General features: G+C 39.0%; 1 protein-coding gene across 1 annotated transcript; it reads left to right on the plus strand.

Annotated features, from left to right (window-relative positions):
- Positions 1-10,307: 10,307 nt before the first annotated feature.
- LOC116140946 lies at positions 10,308-12,806 on the plus strand. The gene has a single exon (XM_031426518.1). The coding sequence runs from the start codon at positions 10,308-10,310 to the stop codon at positions 12,804-12,806; it is 2,499 nt and encodes an 832-aa protein (XP_031282378.1).
- Positions 12,807-13,987: the final 1,181 nt, after the last annotated feature.

Here is a 13,987-nt window from a genome sequence, read left to right on the forward strand (position 1 = left end):
ATTGCAAAAACTAATAAAAATTAAAATGAGAGCAAATTGACAACAAAGATAATAATTGAGAGATTTCAATAGAGATTAGAGAAAATGAGAGAATTTGGGATGTGAGAAAATATGAGAGTTTAGGGCCTATTTATAGAAAAAAAAAAAAGGGGAAAAGAAAATGACAAAAAAGACCTCCCTCCAACTGTTATAAAACGACTATATTTCAAGGGTAAAAGGGGTACTTGCAAAAAAATAAAATTATTTTTTTATTTTTTTCGGCCAACCTAGCTGGTTGACCGTTGGTTTGCAATGATCAACCCGCCGAGTTGAAAACTCCCAACCTGGCGGGTTGGCAAGTTTTTTTGTTAAAAAAAAAAAAAAAAGTAACCCGCCGGGTCATCGGGTTGTCATATTATAACCTGACGGGGTACATGCTGGTTGAACCCTCCTTAATGTGGGCTGGGTTAGGATTGACCCACGTAACCCAGCCCATTTGTTCCAATTAAGTATATACACTTGTCCCAAATTTTAAAAATTTATTGAATAAATGAAAACTATGGTCTGGCTGTGGCTACCAGTTTCTTTGACATTCGAATAAATGGTTATCAAAGCACAACCCCCAAGGCCCCTACTCTCATTTAAATTTTTGTCATAGACCTTGACTTTTCTGCTATCTGTCTATTCAGAGTCCACGATTTATCAGTAATAATTTTGGTCTGTTGGGTTCATTATTCTGATACTGTTTAGAATAATATTTAAAAAAAAAAAAAAGTAAAATTGGATGGGTATTACAATGTTAGATTTGAAAATAAACAAAAATATCCCTTTATGTTTGTTTATTTACTAAACACGCCTATAATAAAATATTAAAAATTAACAAAAACACCCCTAACCCACCCATTAAATATGGACAGTCAACTACCAATGTCAGAAGGTGGCACCTTATCGGCGCACGACCGGCTGGATATGGCCAATCATGCGTCGATATGGCGGTCAGATCTAGCTGCATTTGGTCGTCAACAAAGGCCAAAGATACGGCCGTTCGTTGATGACTGGCTACAGCTAAAGATCAACGCACAGATCTTTGGCCGTAGATCTGGCCTTTTCTGGCTAGATCTATTGTGGATCTAGTTGGAAAAGGCTAGATCCTATTATACCAGATTTTGGCCAGTTTCCGATAGTGGTGGCCGGAATCTAGTAAATGTGGGTTACTGGGGTGTTTTTGTCAATTTTTAAAATTTTTTTGGGGGTGTTTAGTTAAATTAACAAATTTAGGGGTTTAAAAAAATTAAATAATATAGAATAATATCTTGAGAATAAGAAAATAGATGTGTATTTTGGATAGAACAGGGAATAGAATACTAACAAATTCTCTACCTCACAAATACAAACAAGCTATGAGTTATGTGGAAACAATATTTTACGATTTTTGCCAAACAAAATTTTGTTTTATTTTCCTCATATTTGATCAACATATCAGTAAAACTTAACAACTATAAAATTTGGCATAGTTTTCTTCTAAAATTGTACTCTCCTACATGAAATTTCATAAAGCAATTATCATTTTTTTTTTTTAATCAGTTGCCTACATTTTGCTTATAAGTGCTAAATAATAGTGTATAATGTTAGGTAAAAATTTTATTTTATAATTCGAACTCATCATGCGATTATATATATATATATATTGTTGATACAAAAATCATATCAATCTAAGAGAAATTATTGACTTTGATAGAATCGGAACCAATGTGTGTGTGATTGTAACGCCTACATTGAGGTACGTAACTTTTTTATGCTTTTATGCCATTAGTTTTTCTTGTTTTAAGATTAAAGATGAAAAATTGGGAAGTGCAGACTTCGTCGTGGCAAAGGATCTTTGTCGCCGCGGCAACAAACTCTTTACCCAAAATCGAGTTCTTAAAATTTCAGGCTTCACTGCGACAAAGAAGAAATTTCGTCGTGGTGATGTATGCTCCGGAATGCTTCGTCGAGGTGAAGAAAAAGTTTTGCCAGGGCGAAGAGTTGGCTGAAAACTTTGAGAAAATTCTAGAAAAAACTTCCTTAAGGGCAAAATGACCTTTCTACCGCTAATTAGTTGTAAATGTGGGGAGTGAAAAGTAAAGAAATTTTACAGAAAATGCAATGAAGGTGAGGGCATTTTGTAATTGATTAAAGGGCAAAGATGGAATTTCTTAAAAAGTGTAAGGGCAAAATGGGTAAGTAGAAGCAATAATATGAGATATTAAGAGTTCAAGAGGAAAAACCCTATCACTCTCTACAGCTCACACGCCACCTTCACTCTCAAATTCTCTCAATTCCTTCATCAAATTTTCAAGATAATTTGGAGGACTTTTGGTTGGATTTTGGGTAGATATTCATTCGTAAGCATCTCAAGGTAAGAATTCTTGCAAACAGGTGTGAAATTAATTTTTAAAGTTGAATTCTTATAGTTTATATGCTTAAGGTTTTGGAAGAAGAGGAAGTCTACCAAAGAGAGAGGTTCTAGTGTGGAACTACCCAAGTTCAAGATAAGTAAATCTGACCCTAGCCCTTGATTTAAGAAATCTTTGAGTAGAGAATTTCCTTATATGTACTTATATGCTTGAATACTGAGAATTGTTGTTGAGTATTAGGTTGAACTCCACCATGAGAAGTAGTGTTTCGTATGAGATGAAGTGGTGGAAGTTTGAAGAAATTATGAAGAAGTTGGAATAGAATCTTGAAGTGTGAATTTCCTAGCCAGGTTTGAAGCTAATTGTAGAGAATTGTGCTCCAAATTTTGGTAGTTAGAAAAAGAGATAGAAGTGTAGCTAATCTAGTGCTTGTTTGTGCATACTACTTGTTTGATGAAATTCCAAAATGAAGTGCGTGTATGATAGTATAATATTTTGAAATGAGTTTGTAGATGGTAGAGAACATAGAGAATGACATGTTTACATGCTATATTGCATCTTTGCATTTAATCAAGAATTGAGAAAGAACAATAAGAAGAATCCATCTATATGCATACATGCATATAAGCACACTAAAGAATAAAGAGAAAGAAAGAAAAGCACTAAAGAACAAAAAGAAAGAAAGAACAGTGCTAAAGAAAAGAAATTGAAGGTTGCTGCGATGGAGAACCCGTGAGTGACAAGAAGAAGAATATCCCCACATGCACGCCGCCTTCAGTGAGTGGCCTAAGAATAAGAAGAAGAATTTGTACAATCTGTAAGAGTGCATGTGGATGAGGGTTGTACCCAGAAGAATATACCTACATGCACGCCGCCTTTAATGAGTGGCCTAAGAGGAAAAAGAATGCGTATAGTCTATAAGAGTGCATGTAAATGAGGATTGTACTCACTCACACAGCCAAGGTTCCGAATCCATGCGTCAACCGATCCGATCGGCAAAGAATAAGAAAGAATAAGAGAGAACAAGGAATTAAAAAAAAAAAAAAAAGACTAGAAAATAAAAGAAAAGAAGAGAAGCAGAAAGAATAGAACATAAAGAAACATAGAAGAGAGACAAGAAAATAAAATAAGAAACAGAAAAGTCGAAAGAAAATGCAGCCTTATGCATTTGTGCATTTGCATCATACCTACGTATGATACCATGATTACTATCATGGGTAATGAGAAATTAGAATAAGGAAAGAACAATAAGAATTAGAAATAGTGAAAGAATAGAGAAAGAACTGAGAAGAAGAAAAAATGTGACGTAAGAAAAGAAATTCAGAATCTGAGCAACGGAGTTAGAAGAATAGTGTAACGGATTTACTTATTGAGCAACTAGTACTCACCCCATTGTTTCTAAATATTTTTGCAGGGAATATGTGAGAAGCGGTAGGATGGATGTCGAGAAATGGCACTACTGTCCACTGTTTTTAAGGTAATGTACATGATACTTTTGTTATGTAAAGAATTTAATATATAAAGTAAAGAAAATTTTCGGGCCCATTATCTTTAACTTACATGCTTATGTGTTTTTATCATATTATATTTCCTAAGTATACATGCTAGAAAGAGTCACTACAGTAATTTAAGATAAATCAATAATTGAATGCAAAAGATGAAATAATGTAAAGAACACAAGAGGATTTTTAAAGTGGTTCAGCAATTTATTTTATTGCTTTTGAGGGCTTATAATAACAAGTATAATATACCTAAACAAATTTGCTAACCCCTCTCTCATCGTTTGAGGGGCTTTTTATACAAATTGTGATTAATGGAAAGAGGGATAAGTTCGGGATTGCAGTTAGAGTTGATTTGCAATCCCTGATCTTCATATTTGAGCATCAATATCGCGCTTCCAGTGGTGTTGATCTTATCCCTTTCGAAATATCCGAGATTGAAGCTTATCTTTGATTTCGTTGAATAGCTGTTTGGGTTGGTCGTTGTGATGAGCTTCACCTAGATCAAGCTTACTCTAAATTGACCTGATTTTGGGTCAAACTATCTCTCTCTGAGCTTTTGAGATCTGCAAGCTCTTATGGCAAGATCAAACACAACATCTTCTCCCCAGCGTTCGGAGGTTGTATCGAGCTTCAAAGACTAAAGTGCTTGATTTGCCACTTAGATCGAACTCCTTTATTTTGGTGTAACTCGCACATAGGTCGCTGAGATTATCTAAGCTTTCGCACTCAACCTTAGCTTCACCCGACGTACCTGAGACTTAGCCTCTTGTTGCCATGCCGTTGAATTTGAAATTTGAAATAAAGGGCAAAAGGGTAACTTCGAAGTTGACACATTGCATTAAATGCAGCCGACTTTTGGTAATTACTTTTTGTTGCGCATGGACTATTACAATTGGCCATGCGCGGAAGCGAAAATACATGCATTGCTACTCGCGAAGTCAAAGTGACGTGTGTTGATGGTTATCATTGCTCAATCAGACGGTTGAACACCCTTCCTAGATCATTGCCACCTGTACCCATTCATCGGTCACGATTGCTCGGTAAATAGAAGGCTAAAATTCATCGTAAATCAACAGCCTAGATTGAATCCCATCATTTTAGTTTCCGACTTGCCACTGTATAATGGGATGTTTGCCCTTAATCTTCCATTCTTGCAATCTTGACTACTTTCTTGCTTATTCTTATTCTTTTTTGTGAGCCTCACTTCCTGCTTTCATGATGATTTTCTGATGAAACTTTCCGCCACCGCATTCAGTAAGTTCTCTTTGTTTTCTTGAAGTTGTTATTGTCGGGTGGTCGTTATCATGGCTAGGTTAGTTCTTTTGAATTTAAAAAACCCTCTAACCTTGGGTTTAAGAGTGTCTTGATGAGTGGCCGTAGGAATCCTTCTTCAGACTTCTTCGTTAGTTGCTATGAATCTTTTTGCGCGAGCTTTCTAGATGTCTAAACTGGAGGCAAGTGTGGATAGGTCGCTCATTCTTTGAGATTTAACACTTGTTTTCTTGTTTCAGATATCTACGAGCGAGCTAATTAGTCAAAATTTTCTCCCGCGATGTTAGTATTAAGAGGCTATTTGTAGAGGGCTTCCTAGTAGCTTCGGTTGGTAGTGGGGAGGGAGCTCATAATGAGCTCGTTGCTGTCACTCTTGAGCGGACTACGCGTAGTGAGGTTGAGAACTCACTGAACCAAGGTGACGAAAACCCTGGCATGAGCCCTTGCGCCAAATTAGGTTTAGGAAAGATCCAACCTCCTCGATCACCAAGGTTGGTCTGAGGTGGATAAGGGAGAGCTACGCGATCCCACGCGAATATCATCTTCACGGTTCAGGAGATACTTTGTGGAAGCATTCCCCCACAGGTTGGGTGGTGATCTCTGAAACTCTCCTGAGGTGTGATATGTCGATCCCACCTCACCAATTCATCTCCGACGTTATAGACCGCTTTAACATCGCTTCCCTTTAGTTGATGGGGAATTCTTATATAATAATGGTAGGCATGTACATTGCCCACATTTTAGAAAAGATTGGCGAGCTATCTGTAGACGAGCTCATCTGCTTGTATAGGTTGAAGAAAGGTTAAGGTGACACTTTCTATCTTTCCAAAACGAGGACATCCCATTTAGATGGGTTGATCAACGTCCCCAAGAAGCTCAAAAATTGGTATTGTTGTGGTTAGTGGTGGATTTTCCACCGAACTTATGTACAGATAGCCATGTATAAGAGAGAGAAGCCACTTGTGGCTTATTTTCTTTTGTTAACTTGGGCGGCCGGCCACTATCTAAGTCCGCAGACTTTTGCAAAATTTGTATTAGAATGAAATAAAAGAGAAGCAAAGCAAAATACTTCTAAGCCCATATTAATGTGATCCATTTAATTTAGTCCTATATATAATTTCTTACAATTATTATACGTTATCGACGCTACTAAACTATGTAATTACCATGACTCATGTTTTATTACATGCTATCATACGATCTTTATGAGTATGCTTTGTGGATATCAATAAATTGAATCTTCCACATCAGAAAATAAGGCTAGTTTATTTGTTAATATTTTCCTATAGTTATGTCCAAAATATCAATATTGCAAGTCTACAATTTAAAGAACTTAGTCAAAATGATGAATATGCTGATCACCTATGGCCAAAACAAGCTGCTTTAAAGATGAAAAAGAAACCTGGCCTGGCCCGGGCCCCGGGTGGCTTGGCCCATGTTTGGCTCGGCCCGGGCATATAACACCCAAGTCTGGGCTTGGAAAATTAGGCCTGGGCATATACAACACTCATATTCGGCTTCCCTAGCTGAGAGGCACCGAGGAGAGGCTAAAGCTTCGTCTACCGAAGCTGGATCTTGAGGCTCGGGTGAAGTTAAGTGTTGTCACGGCCATGAGACTAGAAGATGAGCTGATGTTTGAGACCTGGTTTTCATAGGATGTAATCTAACAAGAGGCTTGATATTAGACTTGCTATGAAATGGAGTGGCAGAATTGAGATCCATATGAAAGGGAATAGACATAGCAGAGAAATTACTAGGATAAGAGAATGGCCTGCTTGGAGTGAAGAAGAATTTGGCCAATAAGAGATAGGATTGGAAACTAAGGGTGTTGTACAGGAAACATGTATAGGAGGGGTTTAGAGTGTGGCGCGTGGACAATTTATGGCTGAGGAGCAGTACTTGGCTTAAAAACTTGTGCTGATGGGATAAAAAAAGGTAAGTGAACTAGGCAAGAAATTACATTTGGAAAGCATAGTAGATATAGGCCAAGATACAGGAAAGACTGAAATAAAATTAGAAGAAGAACAATCAGGAGTACCTGAATTGAAGTTTGAAGTGGCTGATTTTGAAGAAGTTGAAGAACCAAAACCTCGTCCAAAACGCAATCAATTTCAGCAAAAGAAACACTCCTCACAAAGTATATCCTCCCTGACGAGTTTAAGTATTTATACCCTTTATGCAAGATACTGTATCCGAGAAATACACATTGAGCTTAATGAAAACCAAACTTGTGTTTTGCCTAAGGCCTGAGATATTGAAAACAGGCACACATAAACACTTCGAGAAAGGAATAGTCTAGTTTCTGACGAAATAACACTTCATAGGGAGAAACATTCTGCAGTACAGGAGTAGGTAATCTATTAATAAAAAATTAAAAAAGTTTGGAATAAGGTCTGCCACCAGTATACTAAAGGCATGGAAGCTTGTGCCATGAGGGCGAGACCAATCTCCAACAAATGTCTATTCTTTCTCTTAGCTTTACCATTCAGCTGAGGAGCATTAAGGACAAGAATAACGGAATATAATACCATGTTGCTTCAAATAAGGCATAAGAGCAGCAAGAAATTCACCACCTGAATCAAACTGAAAACACTTTAAAGATGTGTGAAATTGTCGTTCAGCCATAACATGGAACTGTATAAACACTTATTTGGTTCTGATTTAGCTTTCAATTGAAAAATCCAAGTAAATCTACTAATATCTTCAATGAAGTGAACAAAGTACTTGAATCCTTTGGTGGACAGCATAGGGGTAGGACCCCAAACATATGTATGAACCAAATCTAAAGGTACTGAGGTTTTTGATGTTGAATGAGGGGAAACTAATTCAACTGTGAAAAATCCATCAGTGGAATAAGAAATTGAATTGGTGAAAGTAGTAGCATCAGTGTAGTTGGTTGGGGAACAAGTCTTCAAAGGTAATGTAAGGCAATAAAGACCTTGTTTAAGCTTCCCTTGAAGCAGGATTGTCTTTGTGTTCTTGTCCTTAATCAAGCAACAGTAGAGTGAAATTCAACAACAACGGGATTATCAATAATAAGCTTTGATATTCTGATCAAGTTCTTGGTAACATAATGAACATGAAGCTCCTTATTAAGAGAAAGAAATTGAGCTTGATAACAAGGTAATGTAGTATATCCAACATGTAAGATTTCAAGAAACTGACCATTACCTACTGTAAGATGATCAGCACACCCTTGTACTTAGTATGAAATGAAAGATTACTTAGCTCGGAAGTAATGTGGTCCGAGGTGCCAATATCAAGGTACCACGCAGGATCAATACTGTGGTAGGGGAAGCTATAAAAGCCTGAGAGATATCAGCGGGAACTTGTGATCCAGAAGAGTAAGCTATATCAGCTTGTGACTTTGAAGAGTTTGATTGCTGTTGAAAGGAAGGTAGAGGCATAGACTAAACTTTAAAACCAGAAGATGATTGAGGTTTTTGGTAGCTTATATCGAACCTATGATAACGCTACATTAGGACATGGCCTAATTTGCCACAAAGTTGACAAATAGGCTTGCATCGGTCTCCACCAAAACGGTCACAACCATGACCTCTAGCATTGTACTGAAATGGAGCATGAAATTCCCCTTGTGCTCATGGAAAAGGAGCAGAATTTGTCAATTTGTTCATTTTGTGTATATATCATTAACAGACAGAAAAACCTTTGCAAGTTGTTTGAAGAAAATACCTAAGATGCATAACCTAAGATTTTTCTTTAGTTAAAATGAGTTTCTCAAGAGCAATCCAAATTTCCTGTGCACTATTACACTTTACAACATGACGCATCATCGATTCAAAGACAGAAATAAGTAGACAGTTTACAAGAAGTTGATTCATTCTACTCCATATAGCATAATCAGGATTAAACTAACAGAATTCTGTGTGTAGGATTACCGTGACCAGATTTCTTTATGTTGCATCATAATCAATGATGTACGAAGTATATACTTACCACACATAATCCTTCGCTATGAGATTTTAAAGCTCTTTAAAATTTTATTGTGCTTAATTATGATTGTATATTGATCTCAAGAGCAAACAATTAATTACGATGAAGGATATACATACTCTTTCTGTCTGCCAGACACATAACATGCTTCGCTGTGAAGTTATGAAAACTCTTTAAAATTTTATTGTGGTTATGATTTTATATTGATCTCAAAAATAAACAAACTAGCTGCGGATTGTTGAAGCCATGGTGATCACGTAGTCAAATAAAATTGTGTCAATGGATTTAATATATAAGACTTAACTATATTCATAAAAGTAGTGCCCAATTGATTCATTTGAGCCATGGAAATGATGAACATATTACACTTAAAAATATACAAGAAGACTGTAGTACAAGAATTCAAAGTTCAAATACAAAAATACACATTGAAAATAGATCTATCTCCTAATACAATTACTGAAACCACTCAACTTGCATACAAAAATACGCACTGAAAATAGATCTATCTCGTAATACAATTACTGAAACCACTCAACTTGCTTAATGTAACAAATGGTTTGTATGAAAGTTAGCAGTAGCAGTATAATTGCAGCAATAGTTCCTGTGCCTTTCCATAGATTGCTGAAATAAACTCTTTTCAAAGTTGCCCTTTTACGGTTCCAGCCACTGTCATAATGTGCATTTAGAACCCTGGCAATGCCACTATAACAGGACTGACTTAAATTAATGTTAAGGCCAAGTGTGACGCCTCTCAAGCATTTCATCGAACACTTGGTGTGCGTCACCCGGACAATCTAGAAGCTTCCAGAATACTCTTGTATATGCTAGAATATTGTAATTAATGTGGTAGTTGGTAGATAGTAGTTGGTAGGTGGTAGTTTGGAGTTAGCTAATCTCCACCGTTGATCTCAAGAGATCTTGACCGTTCATTGTATACTCCAAATACTATAAAAGGGGGAGGCCTTCATTTGGCCAAACCATCCAAGAATTGTAAAGTTCTCTCAATTAGTAAAACAGTTCTCTTCTAGCATCTCTTGTGAGTTTGTGTGAGTGTTTTCTTACTTGCAGGGCTAGGAGCGTGAGCAAGCAAGGCTGACTTAGGGCAATCGTCGGGAGATTAGCACCTAAGGCCGAACGAGTCCGAAGGGAAGCAATCGGGTCGTTACAGTTGGTATCAGAGCGGGAAGATTCTTGGTTCAAGATGTCGTCCGAAGTTTGCCATGAAGAGCAAAGGGGGAGGGAGGCCATTCCTAACCCCAACCCCTCCAAGAAGAACTCTCGAGGAGGGAAGGACAAGTCCGTGGACATGATCGCCTCCATGGAAGCACGGGTGATGCGCAACGAGGTGAATGTTGCCGAAGTGAAGGAACACCTCGACGTCCTCGATCAAAAGATGGACGATGTTGAAGGCATGGTCGAAACCATGGGAGAGTTTCGCCAACATGTTGCCGACAAGCACCAAGCTTTTGAGGAGTTCCAAGCGGTGGTGTTGGACTCTCTCAGGACATTACAAGCTCAAGTGGAAGAGCTCCGATCGGGTCTAGAAGAAAGCAAGGGCGATTGGGCGTTTTGTAAGAGGGCGGTGGCAAACGGGGTCGTCACCAATGCCGCACCTCCCGCAAGGGTCGAAGTTCCAAGACCGCGGAAGTATGGGGGAAAGCGGGATGCCCAAGAGCTGGAGAACTTTCTATGGTCCATGGAGAGGTACTTCGAAGCTACCAATGTCCAAAGTGAGCAAGAGAGGGTGAACATTGCGACCGGGTATCTTGAGGACCATGCAATAGCGTGGTGGCAACGAAAGCATGCCGAGATTATGCAAGGCACATGCATCATCAACACTTGGGAGCTACTCAAGTGTGAAATCAAGAAGCAATTCTATCCGGGCAACGTGGCATATGAAGCACGGAAGAAGATGCGAGAGCTTAAGCACACGGGGCCGATTTCCAGGTATGTGGATGAGTTCTCTAAGCTTATGCTTCAAGTTGATAATATGAATTCGGAAGATTTGCTATTTAATTTTATGGAGGGGCTCCAACCCTGGGCACAACGGGAGCTCCAAAGGCGTCAAGTAGCCAACATCTCCTCAGCCCTTACCGAAGCCGACACCCTTGTTGAGTTCCGCAAGGGAGAGACATCCAAGCCGAAGAAGGATGGCAAGTCCGATCACGGCAAAGGTGGGGGAGGAAAGGGAGACAAACCATCCCACCGAGAAAAGGGAGATAAGCCGCCGCACAAGAAAGAATGGCGGAAGGATGGCAAGAAGGAGTACAAGCGTCGTGAGAATTGCTACCTTTGTGATGGGGACCACTGGATCCGTGACTGCCCCAAACGCAAGGCCTTCAATGCCATGTTCGAAGAGAAACAACCTGAGACATCCGCATCCGAGACAGCCAACATGGGATGCCTCCAACTTCTCAATGCCTTGAAGGTAAAACCCGCACAACCGAAAGTTCAAGATAAGTCCCTCATGCATGTCGAAGCCACCATCAACGGGAAGAAAGTTCAAGCCTTATTGGACACGGGTGCTTCCCACAACTTCATCAAAGATAGTGAGGCAAGACGGTTAGGCCTCAAGGTGGAGAAATCAGATGGATGGCTCAAGACGGTGAATGCTGAAGCTAAACCACTTGGGGGCGTGGCTCGGAACGTTGAGCTACATCTTAGCACATGGAGCGGCAAGGTATCATTTTCTGTTGCACCTTTAGATGATTTTAACCTTGTTCTTGGCATGGAGTTTCTCAGGCAATTCAATGCGGTGCCCCTACCGCAATACAAATCAATGTGCATCCTGGAGGGAGTCCCGTGCATGGTTCCAACCGTAAGCAAAGCCGCACCAAGCAACCAACTCTCCGCAATGCAAATTGAGAAGGGACTTAAGCGAAAAGAAGAGACCTTTATCGCAATGGTGCATGAGTTGGAAGATGAGAGAGGTGTGGACACTATAGAGCCGGTACTGGGGGAAGTATCCAGAGTCCTTAAAGAATACAAGGACGTCATGCCATCCGAGTTGCCAAAATGTCTACCACCTAGGAGGGAGGTGGACCATAAGATCGAGCTAGAGCCGGGAGCCAACCCACCCACCAAAGCTCCACACCGGATGTCGCCACCAGAATTAGATGAGTTGCGGAGACAACTCAAAGATCTCTTAGAGGCCGGATTAATCAAGCCTTCAAAAGCACCATACGGAGCTCCGGTCCTCTTTCAAAAGAAGCAAGATGGGTCGCTTCGCCTTTGCATCGACTATCGGGCACTTAACAAGGTAACCATCAAAAACAAATATCCCATTCCACTAATTGCCGATTTGTTTGATCAACTTGGACAGGCCAAGTACTTTTCTAAGCTTGACTTGAGATCGGGGTATTACCAAGTGCGGATTGCGGAGGGGGATGAGCCGAAGACTGCATGTGTGACGCGCTATGGAGCCTTCGAGTTCAAAGTCATGCCATTCGGCCTCACCAATGCCCCTGCCACATTTTGCACGCTCATGAACCACATCTTCCATCCATATCTTGATCGGTTCGTGGTGGTTTATCTCGACGACATTGTGGTGTATAGCAACACTCTTGAGGAGCATGCCGAGCACCTGCGGACAGTTTTTCGAGTGTTGCAAGAAAACAAGTTGTATGTCAAGCGGGAAAANATATTGGATCGGCTCCACAAAGAAACCGGATATCCGGATCCGATCCGGTTTTGTCCATAACTACAAGTTTTAAGAAGTTATTTTGTGGTCCTAGGTGAAAAGTGGTAAAGTATGTGGACTATTTAGAAATGTGATGACAACTTTAGGGGTCAAAATGTAATAAAATGATGATGTGGTAGGGGGTAATAAGAATAATGCAAAATTTTAGGGGATAAATTGATATTTTTCATACAAATTCGGATAAAACTGGATCAGACGAAATCCGGATCAAATTCGGATCAGGTTTCATCCTGATACGAATTTTCGGATTGGATCAGAAAAATGGAAAACCGGATTGGATATCCGGTTTTGCACACCCCTACCAACGGCATCTACTATACAAAACCCCTCTTACCCTGACTCCTAGTAACTCGCCAAACACCGGTTAAAAAAAGTGAAGTGTATTTTGGATATTAATGGAATATAAACTTGAGTAATGCTATGCTTACTCACGTATCTTACTAACCATCTTACTATCCTTTGTAAATATAAAGTATAGTATAAGTACTTTACGCATAATACAGATACTATATGTAATTTTAACAAAGGTAGTAAGACGGTTAGTAAACTCGTGAGTAAGCATAACATTATTGTATAAACTTTGGGTAAGAAAGTGATATTTTGAAACTTTTTGAGTGAGAAAGTGTCATTAAGGCAAACCTTGGGCGGGAAACAGTCGTTTACTCATATCATGCATTCTTATAGAAGTTGATTTTCTTTTTGTACAATACCATATGTTAAGTTTTATTTGACAGTTACTTCAATTTGATTGCTGTGCACTTTTCACCAGTGATGGAGAAATGGCGACTACCAATGTTCGTGATCAAAATCAGTAATCTTTGATGTAGCAGCATATAAATATATATAGAAAGTGAAAAGAAAGGCAGTAATCTTTAATAAACATGGAAGTGGGCAAAATTATAATTAATTAAATACCATATGATCTGCATAGACATATAAATTAGGAGATAATCAAGGTTTGACTTGAAAGAAAGGTGGTCAGACAAATTAATTGATTACCTTTGACACCACTCTAAAGTTGTTCTAACAACTAGTCATCTCAAATGTTGCTATTCATCGAGCTGTTCTTGTTTTCTCTATGCTTTAAACTACAGAAATCTACTACAATATTTTTTTATCACCTTCAGCTACTCAGTTAACCTCCGTCAACTCTTTATATAAATCCTAACGTATAAACTTCG

This window comes from Pistacia vera, unplaced genomic scaffold, assembly GCF_008641045.1.
Source record: "Pistacia vera cultivar Batoury unplaced genomic scaffold, PisVer_v2 Contig389, whole genome shotgun sequence".
Taxonomy (NCBI): Eukaryota; Viridiplantae; Streptophyta; class Magnoliopsida; order Sapindales; family Anacardiaceae; genus Pistacia; species Pistacia vera.